The 18,670-nt window shown below is 42.6% G+C and overlaps 1 protein-coding gene across 1 annotated transcript; it reads left to right on the top strand.

Moving 5' to 3' along the window:
* The first annotated feature begins 436 nt into the window (after positions 1–436).
* On the top strand, positions 437–11,181 carry TLR4 (toll like receptor 4). The gene is given in 4 exon segments (XM_005891938.2): positions 437–809; positions 5,350–5,516; positions 8,263–10,501; positions 10,504–11,181. Coding segments are annotated over 4 exon segments (2,526 nt in total). The 5' UTR covers positions 437–716; the 3' UTR covers positions 10,531–11,181.
* The last annotated feature ends 7,489 nt before the right edge of the window (positions 11,182–18,670 follow it).

Raw genomic sequence — 18,670 nt, 5'->3', positions numbered from 1 at the left:
AACTGAACTGAGATCATGAGGTTATAGATTAGGGTGGCTCTAACCCATTATGACTTGTGTGCTTATAAGAAAAGGAAATTAAGACCCAGCACTTGCAGAGAGAAGATGACGTGAAGGCACAGGGAGAAGACAGCCATCTATAAGCCAAGGGGAGAGCCTGAAAAATTAAGCCTGCTGATCCCTTGAGCGCAGACGTCTAGCCTCCAGAACTTCGTGAGAAAATGAATGTTTAAGTCACCTAGTCCAGGGTATTTTGTTATGGCTGGAACATAGGAAATGAACATTTAACAGTAAGTTTGCACTACAAAACGAAAGCAGAAAGCCACAGTTCCTGGGTAGTCACACAGGCTGTTTGACCAGTCTGATTGCTTTCCTAAATTCACTAACCCTGAGGTCAGATGACTTCCTGGGATAAAAGCCAGCTTCCTCTTGTTGTTACTTCAGCCCCTGGTCTGCAGACGTTTTCTTCTTCTTCCTCTAACTTCCCCTCCGGTGGCAGAGGAGATAAATATCAGAGAAACGAAAGTCCAGAAAGCTAAGGCTGCCCCTCTCACTTCCTCTCCTCCCGTAACCCAGCACTGCTTTGAATAGGGGCAGTGCCCTGGGGCACCAAGCCGGGGAGAGACGACACTACAGTGCCTCGGAGGCTGCCCTGGCCGGCACAGACAGAGGGTCATGCTTTCACAGAGCCACTTCTGGTCACAGAAAATGCCAGGATGATGGCGCGTGCCCGCCTGGCTGCGGCTCTGATCCCAGCCACGGCCATCCTCTCCTGCCTGCGAACCGAGAGCTGGGACCCTTGCGTACAGGTACGTGGCTTCCCTGAGCTTGGCCTTGCTTCTGAAAAACTGCTCTCTGCTCAGTTTCCCTGTGCTGGGCCCTGGTTAGGTTCATTTGCAAACAGATCAAATTACTTTAAAGTAAGAAACCGCAGGAATCAAATGATTCATGGTTACAGGGCATTAACAGGCAGCCCGAGGCATGTGCCCCACTTAGGAATTACATGGGAACTTTAGGCCACCTGCTTAGAATCCCTATTGTTCCACATCTGGGCTATGTGACTTTGAAGAAGTCCTTAAACCTCTCTGAGACTAGTTTTTACATCAATAAAAGAACCATAGACTTTAATAGAAAGTTTTAAGAAGCCTGCTTCCTGTCATTCCTTTCCGCTGTGGTTTGTACACTGTTTCGAGCTGTTGCTTTGCCCCTTTCAGTATCAGGAAGATTCGTTTGTTTGTTTGTTTTTTGTCTCTTAATAGAAAGAACTTTCTATGTAGATTTCGGATTTCTAAATCTAGTCTAGTTCTGTCCAAAAAATGAAAAGAAAAAGAGTTGGCAAAGACAAGGAGAGACAGAGAGATAAAGACAGAGACAGAGTCATAGAGAAGAACAGGAGACAGGGAAAGATGCAAAACGTCAGCTAATGCAATGCTTTCTTTGCGAAACACCAGCCAGCTGGTTTGTAATCTCATTCAGAAAGGGTCTCCTGTTTTTTCCTCCTGCATGGACTTGACTATTGCTTTGGAAACCCACGGCAGCAGCAAACAGCCACAGAAATGTCCTGGGGTTCAGGGTGTGGCAGAAACACAAGAAAAGCATAGTCAGAGCCTGGACAGTGAGGACATAGGGGAAATCGTGTCATCTAAAGTCCCCTGTCCCCGCCACTCCCTGCCCACACACGGCTCACTGTCCTCCTCTGTGTCTCTCCTGCTGTTCAATCAGTGCATATAGATCCTCCAATTATGGTCATCGCGGGATAAAATCACAGCTTCTCCTGTCTCCTCCTCTTTCCCATGCCCCAGATGCTCTCATTTTCCAAAACTTGTTCCCTCTGTCCATCACCTCAGCGTACCCTAGGGCAGATCCCCAGTTCCCCTGGCCTCGATGCTTGGACAGTGACCAGTCTCCTGACCCCACAGCCTGCTTCCTTTAATCTAATCTGCTCATATTCATCTGCTATTTGTTTGTTGTTTTTCGAGATTCAACTCTAAGATATTACTGTCCTTTAGAGCTTTTAATAATTCTCCATCACTGTCAGGGACCTTTTCCTACCATGGTGCCCTTTGCACTTGCAATTTCCTCTAGCTAGAATGAATGCCTTTACCCCTAGATGAGTGCTGTTCAATGGGTCACATGAAGTTATTTAAATTTAAATAATACATTTAACTAAATTCAACTAAATTTTTATTTAACCACATTAACATAATTTTAACTAGCTAAATTTAAAACGATGTTTTAAACTATGTTCTAGTAGCCATATTAAATAAATTAAAAGTAGGTGAATTTAATTTTAGTAGTATTTTTATTTGACTTTGTTTATTAAAAATACTATTTCAAAATGCAATATATACTAGACAATTAAGATATTTTACGTTTTTTTTCTTTTTGGTACTATGTCCTTGAGTTTTAGCACATATTATACCATTTCTTTTACATTTATTATATCAAACTATCCACATTTCTCATGTTCAATAGCTGTGTGTGGCTTGTGGTTACCCAATTGGACAATATAGCCCTAGATATGTTCATAGCTTAGTCCCTCACTTCATTCAAATTTCTGCTTAAATGTTACCTCCTCTGGGAAGGCTTGCTTGCTTGCCTCATATAAAGCTCCTCACTCCCTGTATTTGCCTTTAATGTCCTATGCTATTTATTTTTATTCGTTTAAAAAATATTTATTTGTTTATTTGGCTGCACTGGGTCTTATTTGTGGCATTCAGGATTTTTCAGTTGTGGCTTGCAAACTCTTAATTGCAATACCTGGGATCTAGTTCTCTGACCAGGGGTTGAATCCAGGCCCCTTGCATTGGGAACACAAAGTCCAGTCACGGGACCCCCAGGGAAGTCCTGCTGCTTTACTTTTTTCTCATAGTACACCACTGTGTGTGTGTGTGTGTATACACACACGTGTGAGTGTGTATGTGTGCACTCAGTTGTGTCCGACTCTTTGCAACCCCATAAACTGCAGTCCCCTGTCTCTATCTATGGGATTTTCCAGGCAAGAATATTGGAGGGACTTGCCATTTCCTTCTCCAACGGATCTCTCCCAGCCAGAGATCGAACCTGGATCTCATGCAGTGCAGGCGGTTTCTTTATGAACTGAGCCACCAGGGAAGCCCATACATATGCATATATAAAATACATTTAGTGTGTGAATACATATATTTATTGCTCATTATTTGTCTTTATGTTGACATGGTATTTGTAAAAGGGCAAGATCATTGCTGGTTTTACTTGTCACTGTGTCCCAGTGCCTAGCGCATGTGGTTGCTCAATTTGTAGATGTTAAACGACTCACAAGTATCGCCGTAGGACAGAGTATAGGGCCCCCCGGACCTGGCTCTGGCTCCCCATCTGGTTAGGTTTCATACCCCTGCCACACTCCATCTAAGTGGAGCTAGTTTTCCACCTCTCGGGACTCACGCTCTTCCCTCCTTCTTCCTCTTTCCACATATCCAAATCTCACTTATCCTTCCAGATTTGCCTTGAAATTTTCCTTTTCTTGGAAGCCTTCTATACAATCGATAGTCTCAGAATCCAGGATTGATATCTACCTTTTCTGAACCAAAGGGACATTTTCCAAGCCTGGTTTAAGACCCTTTTCGGGAATGAGTTGTGGCCTACCCTGGCCCTTACTCTGGATGGGGAGCTGATGGGAGTCTGGAGCCGCACCACATTGGTCTTTGCGGTAACCACAGCACTTGATAGCAAACGTCTTCAGCGGGATTTGAATAAACCTCCATGGAATCAGTTATCCATTCATTTGTTCAACAAATATTTATTGAGCACTAACCATTTTCTGGGCATCTTTCTGAGTGCTGGAGACATAACAGAGAGCTAGATTCTCAAAGTTTACCATCTAGAGAGGGAAACAAGCAGTATGTATGTGACAATCACACAGAAGGCATCATGTTAGATAGTGATGTCTCCCCTGAAGGAGAATAAAAGGAGCTAAGGGATGACCCTGGCCCCACTCCCTATTAGACAGTATGGGCTGTGCAGATGCTCTGAGGAATAACATTTCAGGATCAAGTGAATAAAGTAAAGAGCTGCACTGTGGCCTTTGAGACTTTACACATATTACTTCATCTTGCTGAATTCTTATTCTTTAAAAGGTTTATTTGCAGATTAAATTCAAGTATGTAACATATAAGACCTAAGCCTCATACAGTGGAGAATTAATAATAGCCAATAATAATACATGTTAACAATGTATTGATCACTTACACTGTAATAGGCTTTGAGATAATCTCTTTAAAAACCTTATCTCATTAATCCTTTTAACAGATTCTATGCGTTTTAAACTGAAAACCAAAATTAGCTGGCTTAAGCAGAGAATTTTGTTGAAGAATCAGAGAATAAGGAAACTAAATGGGAAGTTGGAGAACAAGGCTTACAAAGAATTTGGGAATATGTGATAGATATCAGCTTAGGAACCAAGGCAGTATCAAGTGTTAGGTTCCACCACCGGAGTCTGTACACGTCAAATATTTGTCCTCATTTCTACCTCATCTGCTCAAAGGTCAGTGATCCAAGTGAAAGTGAAATTTGTTCAGTTGTGTCCAATTCTTTGTGACCCAGAATTCTCCAGGCCAGAATACTGGAGTTGGTAGCCTTTCCCTTCTCCAGGGGATCTTCCCAATCCAGGGATCGAACCCAGGTCTCCCGCGTTGCAGGCAGGTTCTTTACCAGCTGAGCCACAAGGGAAGCCCAAGAATACTGAAGTAGGTAGCCTATCCCTTCTCCAGCGGACCTTCCTGACCCAGGAATTGAACTGGGGTCTCCTGCATTGCAGGCTGATTCTTAACCAACTGAGCTATGAGTGATCCAAGGGAAAGAGTAAAATTGGCAAAAATTGGGCTATGACCAAGGAAGTGCAGAAGACTTGACTGGAAGTCTCTTTAAACGTGTATACATGAGAGGTATATTTAGAAAAACAATAGCAACAACACAATGCCTTCCTGCAAATCACAGGGAAGAGCTAGGGTGATATCTAGGGCTTTTGGACTCTAGTGCTTCAGATCTTCACCACGAGACTCCATTGCTTCTTGCTGAATGCTGCCATTGAGAGAGTAGAGGTTAAACATCGGGTAGGTGCTTTTCCTTTTCTAATCTAGAGTAAGACCTTTTATAAGAATGAAGTGAGTGGATAAATGAAGGGATAAGTGGATGGATGAACAGATGATCAGGTGACTTATGATTGGATGGATGGATGTTTGAAAGAAGGTTGACTGGTCTCTTTGCTCGTCCCAGTAGCCTCCAAGGCTGTAGTCTAGGAGAGGAGAGTTGCTGGGAAGTCTGCTAAGGTGCATGCAGGAAGACACCGCATCTAATATCTAATCATTTCAGGTTGTTCCTAACATTAGTTACCAATGCATGGAGCTGAATCTCTACAAAATCCCCGACAACATCCCCATATCAACCAAGATGCTGGACCTGAGCTTTAACTACCTGAGACATTTAGGCAGCCATAACTTCTCCAGCTTCCCAGAACTGCAAGTGCTGGATTTATCCAGGTAATGCATGAGTTCTACCACTGTACAAGGAGAAATGTTCATGGTATTGTCATTTCATTCTCAAGTCAGAAAGCCTGATTCATGAGGTCTCCTTTTCATTCACTTAATTATTCACTCAACAGACATCTTACTTATTACATAACTTTGGGCAAGCTATCTCCCTTCTTCAGGTCTCAGCTTTTTTATTTGTGAAAGCAGTTGGATGAGACAGTTTCTAAGGAAAATTCTATCTCTGATTTTCTCTTAAGTCAGGGGAGTAAACTGACTCAAATTCTTTCATCAGCAAAAATTTATTAACTACTTGCTGCTATATGTTGTTCACTCTGCTAGGAAACAAGAATATGTTGATATGTAACACACAACCCTAGCTATTAAGGAGGGCATATCCACTTAAAAGAATTAATATGTTAAACCTGAGCATGGTGCTGGGCATATAGTAGGCATTCAATACATGTTACTTGATTCTGATTTTGGATTTTGAACCTGAGATAAAGATAATAATATATAAGAGTAGGTGACAAGTTATTTGAAAACTAGAGAAAATACATTGTGTTGTACAGAAAAGGAGACTTCTATGCAGAGAGCCACTGGGCTTCCCTGATAGCTCAGTGGGCACAGAATCCACCTGCAATGCAGGAGACCTGGGTTCAATCCCTTGCTTGGGAATATTCCCTATGGGGGGGCACGGCAACCCACTCCAGTATTCTTGCCTGGAGAATCCCCATGATCAGAGGAGCCTGGTGGGCCATAATCCATGGGGTCGCAAAGAGTTGGACATGAATGAGTGACTAACATACATATGCAGTGAGTAATTAAGACAGAGTTCTTGAATGGAGTTGGATTCAGATAATGTCTAGAATATTGAAAGTGAGGTACAGGATAGGGAATTAGGAAGATACAAGAAAGAGAAAGATGCATGATCAAAGGAAAACATCTGCTGTAAGAATGAACAGTGACTAGTATTTTCTTTTCTGATACAACGAAGTGTATCATTCATTAGAACAGGCGAAGTTATTATCATCATTTTGGGGAGAACTGAGTCTTGTTCCTAAAATATTTACATCATTAGGGACCTTATTTAGAAAAGTAATGCATAATAGACTATAATCTCTATAAGAGTTTGTGAAAAGTGGAGAAACATATGTAACATTTTATTATAGAAACTCTTAATAAAGGATACGAAGATAGTAGATATTTCTGTAGAAGAGTGATCATCTGATGTTTTATACTCTAACTTGGATATTGATAAACTACAACAAAGGTAGGAACCAAGCATTTTGAAGGCAGTGACATGGAGCCCCATGGAAGTCAGAATACTTGAGCTGAGTCCTCCTCCAACATTTACTGCCATGTGGCTGGAGGCTTGTCTCTACATTTGACCTGAGTCTCAGTTTCATGTCTGTGACACATAAATGATGAACCTTACACCACAGGGTTAACTGTGATACTGAGAGTAACATGTTATATATATTAAAGACCTTGCAAAGTAGACCTTATAAGTATAAAATACTATTATAGCATTCCATTCGTTTCTGAATTTCGGTTTTCTGAGTAAGAATTTTGTCAAGAACTGTACCAAATTGAGGTAGCCAGACCAATATTCTTTAATTTTAAAGAAAAATGGTTTCTCATCAGCGTCCCTAAAATTGATCTTCGACCCACCATGTAGCCAAGGAACTGCCCTCAGAAGCTTTAAATATGTTCCTAGAGAGAGGCTAGTTCCCTCCCCGGTTAGTAGGAGGAGATGCTAGATCAAGATAAGGACAGATTATGGTGCAATAGACGCTCTGCCTTTTCACCTCACTTCACAGTGTCTTCAGGTACCGTCAATAACTCTACTTATTTTCAATGGATGTTTTCGTGATAGACCAGCCAGGCTTTTGTCCCTATGGAAATCTACTGATACATTTTTTTTTTTTCTTTTTGTAGATGAGCAAACAGAGGCTTGGAGAGTTTCAGTATATATTCACATGGCTTGTTGACAACAGGCCAGAGATTCATATCCACATCCTGCTTCCAAGTTGTATGTTCCCTTCATCTTCATCCTCTGCTTCTCTAAAGTGATATTGTTGTTGTTTGGTCACTGAGTCATGTGCAAGTTTTTATGACCCCACGGACTGGCAGGCTCCTCCATCCATGGGATTTCCCAGGCAAGAAAACTGGAGTGGTTTGGTACTTCCTTCTCCAGGGGCTCTTTCTGACCCAGGGATTAAACCCAGCTCTCCTGCATTGGCAGGCACATTCTTTCTCTTTGAGTCCCCTTATTATATGGGGAATTTTTCTTGAATAGTAAGGATATCTGTGACATTTAGGTATAATTTCTATATCTTTGAAATTGGCATTCAGCAGTCATTTATCATGCCTAGCAATTAACAACTATCTATCTCATCTTACCAGTTGGATATATAATCACAATTATGTGTTTCAGGAAATGGCTAAAGTTGATCTGAGGTTCAGTCTTCAGGGGCCCCAATCATTCATCTTTAACTGATTTTCCTCTGTTGGATGGACTGCCTCTGCTTAGCATGTGTGCCTCGTGTGATAGAAAAGATTGTCATGGACTAGTGTGACAGTACCAAATTTGCCGGACTTCTTTGTTTCATCTGCCTTGCTGGATATTTTTGCTTATGCACCATTATATAGCATTGTTATATCTGTGTGGAGACCTAGATGACTGGGTTGATATTTCATTTTGGTTTCCTATTCAGCAGAAATATTATATAATCTGTATCTCTTTTTCTTGTAGATGTGAAATTAAGATTATTGAAGACGACACATTTCAGGGCCTAAACCACCTCTCCACCTTGATACTGACGGGAAACCCTATCCAGAGTTTAGCCTGGGGAGCCTTTTCTGGGCTATCAAGTTTACAGAAGCTGGTGGCCGTGGAGACAAACCTAGTCTCTCTAAATGACTTCCCCATTGGACATCTCAAAACCTTGAAAGAGCTTAATGTGGCTCACAATTTTATCCATTCCTTCAAGTTACCTGAATATTTTTCTAACCTGCCCAATCTGGAGCACTTGGATCTTTCTAACAACAAAATCCAAAATATTTATTATGAAGATGTGAAAGTTCTACATCAAATGCCCCTACTCAACCTCTCTTTAGATTTGTCCTTGAACCCTTTAGACTTTATTGAACCAGGTACCTTTAAAGAAATTAAGCTCAATGGATTGACTCTGCGAAGTAATTTTAACAGTTCACATGTCATGAAAACCTGTATTCAAGGTCTGGCTGGTTTAAAAACCAACCGGCTGGTTTTGGGAGAATTTAAAAATGAAAGGAAGTTGCAAAGATTTGACAGATCTTTCCTGGAGGGACTGTGCAACCTGACCATTGAACAATTCCGGATAGCGTACTTGGACAAATTCTCAGGGGACGATACAGACTTATTTAATTGTTTGGCAAATGTTTCTGTGATTTCTCTGTTGAGTATATCTTTAGGAAGCCTACAAGCCCTTCTTAAAGATTTTAGATGGCAACACTTAGAAATTATTAACTGTGACTTTGACAAGTTTCCTGCATTGAAGCTCAGTTCTCTCAAAAAGTTTGTTTTCACAGACAACAAAGATATAAGCACTTTCACTGAGTTTCAGCTACCGAGCCTTCAGTATCTAGATCTCAAAAGAAATCACCTGAGTTTCAAGGGTTGCTGTTCTCACACTGATTTTGGGACAACCAACCTGAAGCATTTAGATCTGAGCTTCAATGATGTCATTACCTTAGGTTCAAACTTCATGGGCTTAGAGCAACTAGAACACCTGGATTTTCAGCATTCCACTCTGAAACAGATCAATGCTTTTTCAGCATTCCTATCACTCAGAAACCTCCGCTACCTTGATATTTCTTATACCAACATCCGCATTGTCTTCCATGGCATCTTTACTGGCTTAGTCAGTCTGCAAACCTTGAAAATGGCAGGCAACTCTTTTCAGAACAACTTGCTCCCTGACATCTTCACAGAACTGACTAACTTAACCGTCTTGGACCTCTCTAAGTGTCAACTGGAACAGGTAGCCCAGACAGCATTTCACTCCCTCTCTAGCCTTCAGGTGCTGAATATGAGTCACAACAAACTCTTGTTATTGGATACATTTCTTTATGAACCACTCCACTCGCTCCGGATCCTAGACTGCAGTTTCAACCGTATCATGGCCTCTAAGGAGCAAGAACTACAGAATTTGCCAAGGAGCCTCACTTGGCTAAATCTTACTCAGAATGCATTTGCTTGTGTTTGTGAACATCAGAGTTTCCTGCAGTGGGTCAAGGACCAGAGGCAGCTCTTGGTGGGAGCTGAGCAAATGATGTGTGCAGAGCCTTTAGATATGGAGAACATGCCAGTGCTTAGCTTCAGGAACGCCACTTGTCAGCTGAGCAAGACGATCATCAGTGTGTCGGTGGTCACTGTGCTCCTGGTGTCTGTGGTAGGAATCCTAGTCTACAAGTTCTATTTCCACCTGATGCTTCTTGCTGGCTGCAAAAAGTATGGCAGGGGCGAGAGCACCTATGATGCCTTTGTCATCTACTCGAGCCAGGATGAAGACTGGGTGCGGAATGAACTGGTAAAGAACTTGGAGGAGGGCGTGCCCCCCTTTCAGCTCTGCCTTCACTACAGGGACTTTATTCCTGGGGTGGCCATCGCCGCCAATATCATCCAGGAGGGTTTCCACAAAAGCCGTAAGGTTATTGTCGTGGTGTCCCAGCACTTCATCCAGAGCCGATGGTGTATCTTCGAGTATGAGATTGCCCAGACCTGGCAGTTTCTGAGCAGCCATGCTGGCATCATCTTCATCGTCCTGCAGAAGCTGGAGAAGTCTCTCCTGCGGCAGCAGGTGGAGCTCTATCGCCTTCTGAGCAGGAACACCTACCTGGAGTGGGAGGACAGTGTCCTGGGGCGGCATGTCTTCTGGAGAAGACTCAGAAAAGCCTTGCTGGCTGGTAAACCCCAGAGTCCAGAAGGAACAGCAGATGCAGAAACCAACCCACGCAAGAAGCGACAACCTCCACCTGAGGAGGAGAATCCCCTGATGTGCTTCTTTCCCAGATGGATGCAGGGCGTGTTCAGTTAACAAGTAAATGCCGCCATGTACCAAGCATCGTGCTAAAGACTGGTGATTCAGTGGTACGCGAGCCCTATAGGACTGCCAGCCTCGTGGAGCTTACAGTGTAGAGGGAATAAATACTGTGCTAAAATACAGAACTTCCCGGGGGATGTTTCAACCAATTCAGCTAAGGAGTCCAGGGCAGGGAAAGTCAACTAAACTCTTACCCCATCAAACTGAATTAGAGCTAAGAGACTGGGCCTCTGTGAGAGTAAAAAAGGACAGACTTCTTCTCCTGAGTCCTTCAAGTAGAAACTGCCTCAGGTTATATGTTTTAGCCATGTTAAAACAAGGTGTTTTTGGTCGTTTTGATTGATCTAGGTCTTGGCTCACTTTTCCTTTTTCTATTGGATACAGTTTAAATTCTACTTTCTGACCCAGAAGACTCCTGATTCAGATTCCCCTCCACTTTATGTCAATTCACAAACGTCCTGGTTATCCTTTAGCATGTTCTATTTATTAACTATTAGGTCCTGATATATTTTTGTCTTTATAAATCCAGTTCTCATTTTCCACGTCTTCTCTATCAACCCATACCATAAATAAAACTCTTAGAGACATGCTGGACATATCCATATTTAACTACTATCTTTTGAGGAAATATGTAAAATACAGTCTATCATTTTGTCACTTGATGTCATTCTGAAGTTACTACCTAGTAAGTTATGACTGTCCTGAAGGTAGTATCAAAATAATTTGGTTGAAAGTGGCACTTATTTTAATAGAGGGAAATAGGTCCAACTTCCTGGCCTCATAATGAGAAATTCAGGTTAGAGGCAGGGTAAGAGGTGGGGTGACCTTTGGAGGTCAGTTTTTCTCAATGACCCCAGAAACATGTGGGCTGATAGAGCTGGGGTGACCACATAATGAGAATTGCAGCAAAATTTTTCTTGTGCAGCAAGTGGGTTTTATTTGATAGACAATTGAATTTTTCAAGGTATTTTGAAATGGTTTGAGGTGGGGAGCCTGCCTTGTTCTTTCCTGTTGGGTGTCTCTCCATGACCATATTTAGGAAAGAGCTGATGTCATTTTTGAGAAAATAATGTCCCCGAGGTTACTGTGGGTCATGTTAAGGTGAATTCTTAGAAAAGCACACTCATCCAGCTTCGTCAGCGTGGTGCAAAGAAAGGGCAAAGAGGACGTGTGGAAAATACAGTTGTCAAAACTGAAATATATGGCCACATGAGGAATGTGTTTGTGACTGAGTGTTCCAGAGGGTATTTTGGTCGGAGCACGGTTGAAGTTGCTGAGCATGCCTGAGTGTGTGTATAGGTCTCATGTGCCAGTGAAAGTGGGCACATGTGTTTGACCACATGCCTCTACGTGTTCCTGTTCATGTTTGTGTGATCATATCTGCGTGGAAGAAAGTGTGATTACATTGTAAGGGGAGTATTTGTACTGATGTTGATGTCTCAGCTGTTTGACTTAGGTCCTCACTCTGGTGTTGGCATGTGATTTCTCATATACAGATGTCTGTGTTAGATTCTCAGTATGCTTGAAGGCGTGGGTTTTTATGTGTGTCTAGGCTATATGTAAGTGTGTATGTTCATATTTAAGTGTGCATTTTGTATCTGTGTATTACTTCAAGCACATATATGACTCCAAGGAGGAAAATCAAAACCCAAGTGGAATATTTCCTGCATACAAGTTTGTCACTGGCCTTATTCCTACCATTCCTCTCTCCCTACTTTGAATTGTGAAAACTTCAGGTGAAGTAGGCAAGAAAGGAAAGAAATGATATGACAGAAACATAAGGGAAAGAAAGAGGAAATTTAGTCTTAGGACAGGTTCTTTCCAGCCATTTAAATTCTCTGGATTAAAGAGAGATGAAGGGTGGAATAGAAAGAAAAGAAAAATTAATACTAATGTCTCAAATTTGTATAATATCCTATATCTTAGGATATATTTGCACAATTATAACCACATTTGAATTTCTTATGATGCAAGTGGGGTAGCAGATAAAGAAGTAGTTTCACCATTTTACTGGTGTAAAACCAGAAGTTCAAGGAAGTATATTTATTAGGCCACAGAGTAAAGTGGCAGGGCCTGAACTGGGCTTTCAGCTGACACTGGGCAGCTTACTTTCCACTGCTTCATGCTTTAAGCTCACAAAACAGGAAGTGAAACTCCTGAACTTCTCTTTGTGGTTGACAGTAGTCAAGGGTTTTTCACTGAAACCATGAATCATTAGGTAAATACATATGCATACATACATTATATATATATACTGAGTGATTTATTTATAATAACTTTCTTTCCATAAAGGGAATGAGGGAGATTAAAAAAAAATACTATATGTGGACAAGTGTAGTTAGTTGGAACTAGAAAATCTTGATGAGGAACAGAAGAGGAAAAAAAAAAACCACTTAGAGTAAACTTTAGCATGGTGGTTCCCTGTCCTGACTCCAAAGAGACTGCCTCTGTTGTTTGGGATAGCGTAGCTTTGGAGAAAGCCAAAACTCCCAGTCCCCACTCACCTTCTAGACCTTAGATTTACTTCCCTGAGAGTCCAGTTAATTCAAATATAAAAAGAGGGTAGACTATTACTTTGCAAAACTCTTATATTAAAAATAGTACTTGTTCAATACAAACAGCACTTTCTAGGGGTGTACACCTCCAGGGGGCTTCCATGGTGGCTCAGTGGTAAAGAAACTGCCGACAATGTGGGAGACGGGGGTTCAGTCCCTGGCTTGGGAAGATCGCCTGGAGAAGGGAACGGCAACCCACTCCAGTATTCTTGCCTGGAAAATCCCATGGACAGAGGAGCTTGTTGGTCTCCAGTCCATGGGGTCGCAAAAGAGTCAGGCATGGCTTAGCAATCAAACAAGAGCAATCCCCTGGGACTCGATGAAAAGGCCACAGGGAGAAACACTGAGTGAGTGGTCTCCTCAGTTATACCATCTTACCGATTGGTGTTTTCCCAACCTGTGAGACCACAGGAGGACTGGAAGTGTAACTAGGCAGCTTTCCTCTGTCTCAGCCTCCACCCACAGGGTTCTCAGAACCCCTGCTTCCTTCTGGACTCTATACCCTCTCTAGACATCACCAGCAGGTTCTGGGGTGGTGGTTGTTGGGGGAAGTCTTCCAGGAACTCACAGGAACCCTTGCAAGAATGACTGGAATGAACAGTGTATCTCTTGATCTTTTGCTTCCCTAGCCCTGAGCTCAATGGCAGTCACATAACAGACGTATTACACCTTCTTATTTGAAGAACTGATGAATGAGCAAAGGATCATCTCTGCAGCAGATGATGGCCTCTGTTCTTCCCACTCAAGGTTGCCAGATCCCAGAGCACAGTTCTCTGTTGCCCATGCAGTCTCTGGGGCTCCAGAATTCCACTCCCTACCCCGCACGGATGTTCTCAATCACCTCCTCCACTTGGCTCCTTAACTCCAAATATTCCAAAGACTTTGCAGAAGGGGAATAGAGAACTTCTCTAATAATAATTATTCTTTGTGGATATTTTTAAGCCCTATTCTGTTGTTTTATCTATGACATCAAATTTTGGGTCCCTACTCTGTCTGTCCCTACCATGTCTATTAGATGGGCACTAATAATATCAGCATTGTCACCCATTAGGAGATGAAGGCTCTGTAACTAACTCAAGTCCCACAGGTAGAAAACGGCAGAGCTTGGATTTAAACACAACAGACCTTTCAGTCTATTCTTAGGACACCTCTGTGTTCAGGTGGGACCTTCCAGGAACCTGGTGGTGATTTCTGAAAAAGTAACAGAGTCCAGAAGGAGGCTTGGGTTCTGACAATCCCACGGATGGAGACCAAGTAAAAAAGAAACTCCCTGATTAGAATTAGCTCACTTGCGGTTCCACTGGTTGGCCAGGGCTCAACACCAGAATCCAGATATGATGGTTAAACCAAAGGGTGTGCGATGGGCTGAAAAATGAGCTGTGCGAGAGACGTGAGGCAGTGCTTGAAATCAACCACTTCCTCCAACCATGATGGACTAAGCCTTTCCCACTTTGTCTATCTTTCCTGATGGAATGAATTCTTCTCCATGAGGCTTTCAGAACTTTAATGTATATAGGTCTTTTCAAATGGCCTTCCAGATAGGTGCAACTGCTTCTGTATTTATAGCACTTCCCCACCAAGCTGTGTTCAGAGAGCCTCTCTGCCACAAGGTTTCAAATAAGGCTATTCCCTTCTGTCCCTTCATTAAATGGCAGGGATGTGTCACTGGAAATCAATGCAATAAGGAGATTGAGCTGGTATAGTCTGAGTACATCAACTTTAGCAATGCACCCTAGCACAGGATTTCAGTTGGACTGTCAGGAGGAGGAGGAGCAACAAAGCATGCCCCTTGGACTAACTTTCCTAGTGGCACCATGAGTCTCACTTCTTTTAGGTTGTTTAATGAGAGGCGCAAATAACTGATAATTTGGGCTTAGAAATTTCAGCCTAGTAACTAGTATGTCAATAGTCTATTTTGCTAAATGAAGAATACAGATGCTATGAAAATCATGAGTGGCTAGAAAATTTGGCTTTCATTTTCTTCCAAGGGAATATTCTAGCCATTATTGCTAAATATGGGGGGGCAGGTTTAAAGAAAAAAAAAAAAAACTGGACTTCTTTATGTGGTTACTAGTCTAACAGATGCATACAGATGGGTTTGAATCCTGGTCCTGCTGCACCTTTATGATATTATTTTGGAAGAGTTTCTTAAACTCTCTAATTTCACTTTGTTTCCTTGAATAGGAAGGGTAAACCTCTCTGATACTCTAGGATGACTACAGAGATAAAATAGGGCAAGGGAGATGGGGCACAGCTCTAAATTTACCTGCTTGAAGGGGCTATCTTAAGAATGAGAAAGAGGACTTTCCTGGTGGTCCAGGTGTTAAGAATCCATCAGCTAATTCAGGGGACATGGGTTCGATCCCTGGTCTAGGAAGATTCCATATGCTGTGGGGCAACTCAACCCGTGTGCCACAACTCCTGGGCCCACAGGCCCCACAGCCATGAGCCACAGCAAGAGAGCCGCCAGGATGAGAAGCCCGTGCACCAGAACTGGAGCGTAGCCCCCATTCACTGCAACAAGAGAGAGCCTGCAGGCAGCAACTTAGACCCGGCACCACCAAAAATAAATACATAAACAAAATTTGTTTTTAAGTGATAAAGATTCCAAGCCTGGCCTGAAGCTGACTTAGAAACCTGGAACTTTCAAAGTCTCTAGGAGGCTCATACTCAGGGATTCGACCTTCAGGGAGGGAGAATGGAAAGAGATGGCAGGGTCCTCATTCTGAAAAACACACTGAATTATCAGATATCACTGCTAGGATTTAAAAAGAGGCAAAAGCCAGACCCTGTTCATCAGAACAGAATCCTGATTCAGTGGATGGTGAACTTCCTGGGGAAGTAGAAACCAAGATCTGGGCCGGGCTCGTCATTTACTTGTTGTGTGATTCTGGGCAATTCATTCAAGTGTCTGAAAGCTCAGATTTCCATACATAAAATGGGAGTGACACTATCTTCTTGGCAGACTTTACTGGGCTATTCAGTTCAGTTCAATCACTCAGTCATGTCTGACTCTTTGCGACCCCATGGACTGCAGCACGCCAGGCCTCCGTGTCCATCACCAACTCCCGGAGTTCACCCAAACCCATATCCATTGAGTCGGTGATGTCATCCAACCATCTCTTCCTCTGTCGTCCCCTTCTCCTCCTGCCCTCAGTCTTTCCCAGCATCAGGGTCTTTTCAAATGAGTCAGCTCTGTGCATCAGGTGGCCAAAGTATTGGAGCTTTAGCATCAACATCAGTCCTTCCAATGAACACCCAGGACTGATCTCCTTTAAGGATGGACAGGTTGGATCTCTTTCCAGTCCAAGGGACTCTTAAGAGTCTTCTCCAACACCACAGTTCAAAAGCTGTTATGACGATGCTAATAAAAATAACAATAGTTACCTCCAACTGAGCAATTATTCTGTGCAAGGGCCTTTTAGATACTATCGCATTTACTTTGTCATATCAATTAATTAGAAAAATGCTAATTATTTGCAGCTGATAGATGAGGAGACTGACACTTCATTCTATAAAGTGCCCAAGGTCACCTGTTAATGAAGGGCAGTTCTGAGGTTAGGATCTAAGACGACTTCACTCCATTGCCAGTATTGTATTCAGCACTGTCCTCACAAAGTACACCCTCCTCCCACAGAAGTGCATAAAACCTCCTATCTCACCATCACAATTTTGATTAGTGTTGACCAAAAAGGATTATTACTATTGTCACTCATCCGTGTTACTACTGCAGCCATAGGACCCTGTCAAAAAGTAAATTAAAGACACACGTGATGCCTCTTGGGCTACAGGATGCCTGGATGCTCAGAGCCTGAGGCCAACCGTGCTAGGACCACAGAGGGGAGAGAGGCTCTGCCCTCCTCTTTCAATAAAGCTACTGGACTAATTTTAAAAATAAAAAGGATACACATAATGACAGACTTAAAAAAATGGACTAATCAGGTCCACCGGACCATGCCTTTCCTGTAAACAACCCATTTAGGTTGCTGTATCATTTTTCTAGTCAGTCTGACTTCCTGATGGAAATCACGGACCTGTGACTGAGCACAGAAGTTATGGGGAAATTCCAAAGCTAAAGGCCTTCCAGATGGCTGGAATAAGATCACACGCCCTGGGTTCCTTTATGGAACTCACGGAGGCTTTCAGCTCATAGTGAAGCATGTGGAATAAACAGCTGACCAAAAGGAACCAAATATTTATGATGAGCATCATGTACTCATATCTGACTGCTTCCGCCACTCTGTGACTTAGGTACCAGTTTCCTCACTGTGACAAAGAGGAAAGGCATGCCCAGAGAGGATGAGTAACATGTCCAAGGTCACACAGCTTCTATGTATTAATCCCAATAATAACTAATATTTGGAAACTTAAACTTTTGGTATATTCCTGAGACTGTTCCAGTCTGTGTACTAATTCACTTAACTGTTAAAATTAAATGGGCAAGTCCTGATAGTTTTGCCATTTTTCAGATGAAGAAACTGAGATCCAAAGTGAATCATCCAGTGGGAAGGAGGAAAATTAGGATGCGAATCCAAGTTGGCCTGATTCCCAGGGCCGCGTTCTTTCAATCAAGTAACAGCTATTATACCAGGGGTATTCAGAGGGCTGATTGGAGAATAATTTAGACAAGGTCAGTACCTCCCATGCCATCTAGAAACTGTAAGTTTATAAGGCAGTGCCGGCTACTCTCCTTGATTTCTACAGAAATAGATATGATATCTCCTGGTGACAGTGCTAAGTGACAATTCTGAGTGTAAATGTGCTTTTGGCACAAATTGTCCTGTCCTAATAGTCTTGATTATAATTATAAAATAATGGGTTTCTGAAAGGCTGCAAGCAGTTCTGGGAATGGCAATAAGGGTTTAGAAACGACATGTTGTTTACGCGAGAAGTGTTTTGTTGAAAATTAAACCCATGTTTAGGAGAAAGGCTGGTGATGTATGCTCTTAAGAAACTATCTTGCTATGTAATTAAATCAAAACCAGTCAGTTGCCAATTTGAGCTCTTGTCTCACACTAACAGCATCCCATCTCCCATGAGCCACGTTAAGACAGGACTGACCTGAAATAACCCAGCCTAGTTTTTATCCACTCCTCCCTGGAACACTGTGCCTCCACTGGGACTTCCCTGTAGTTCAGGCAGTAAAGAATCTGCCTGCAGTGCAGGAGACCCGGGTTTGATCCCTGGGTCAGGAAGATCCCCTGGAGGAGGGCATGGCAACCCACTCCAGTATTCTTGCCTGGAGAATCCCACGGACAGAGGAGCCTGGCAGGTTACAGTCCATGGGGTCCCAAAGAGTCAGACACGACTGAGTGACTAAGGCCAACTACCACTTCCCAGAGCCAGCTGGGGCCTGCAGTCCATGGCCCACCTTCTCTGTGGGACTTAGTCGCATCTTCCTCCTTAGACTCTTTCTTGGTATTTCCACTTCCTCAAAAAGGAATGAAATAGGAAACTTCCTATTTCCATATAAGGCCTCTTAGGAGCCATTATATGGAAACAAGAAGTTTCCAATAACGGA

Source organism: Bos mutus, chromosome 8 (genome assembly GCF_027580195.1).
Source record: "Bos mutus isolate GX-2022 chromosome 8, NWIPB_WYAK_1.1, whole genome shotgun sequence".
NCBI lineage: Eukaryota > Metazoa > Chordata > Mammalia > Artiodactyla > Bovidae > Bos > Bos mutus.
This window is presented reverse-complemented; position numbering and strand designations above follow the sequence as displayed.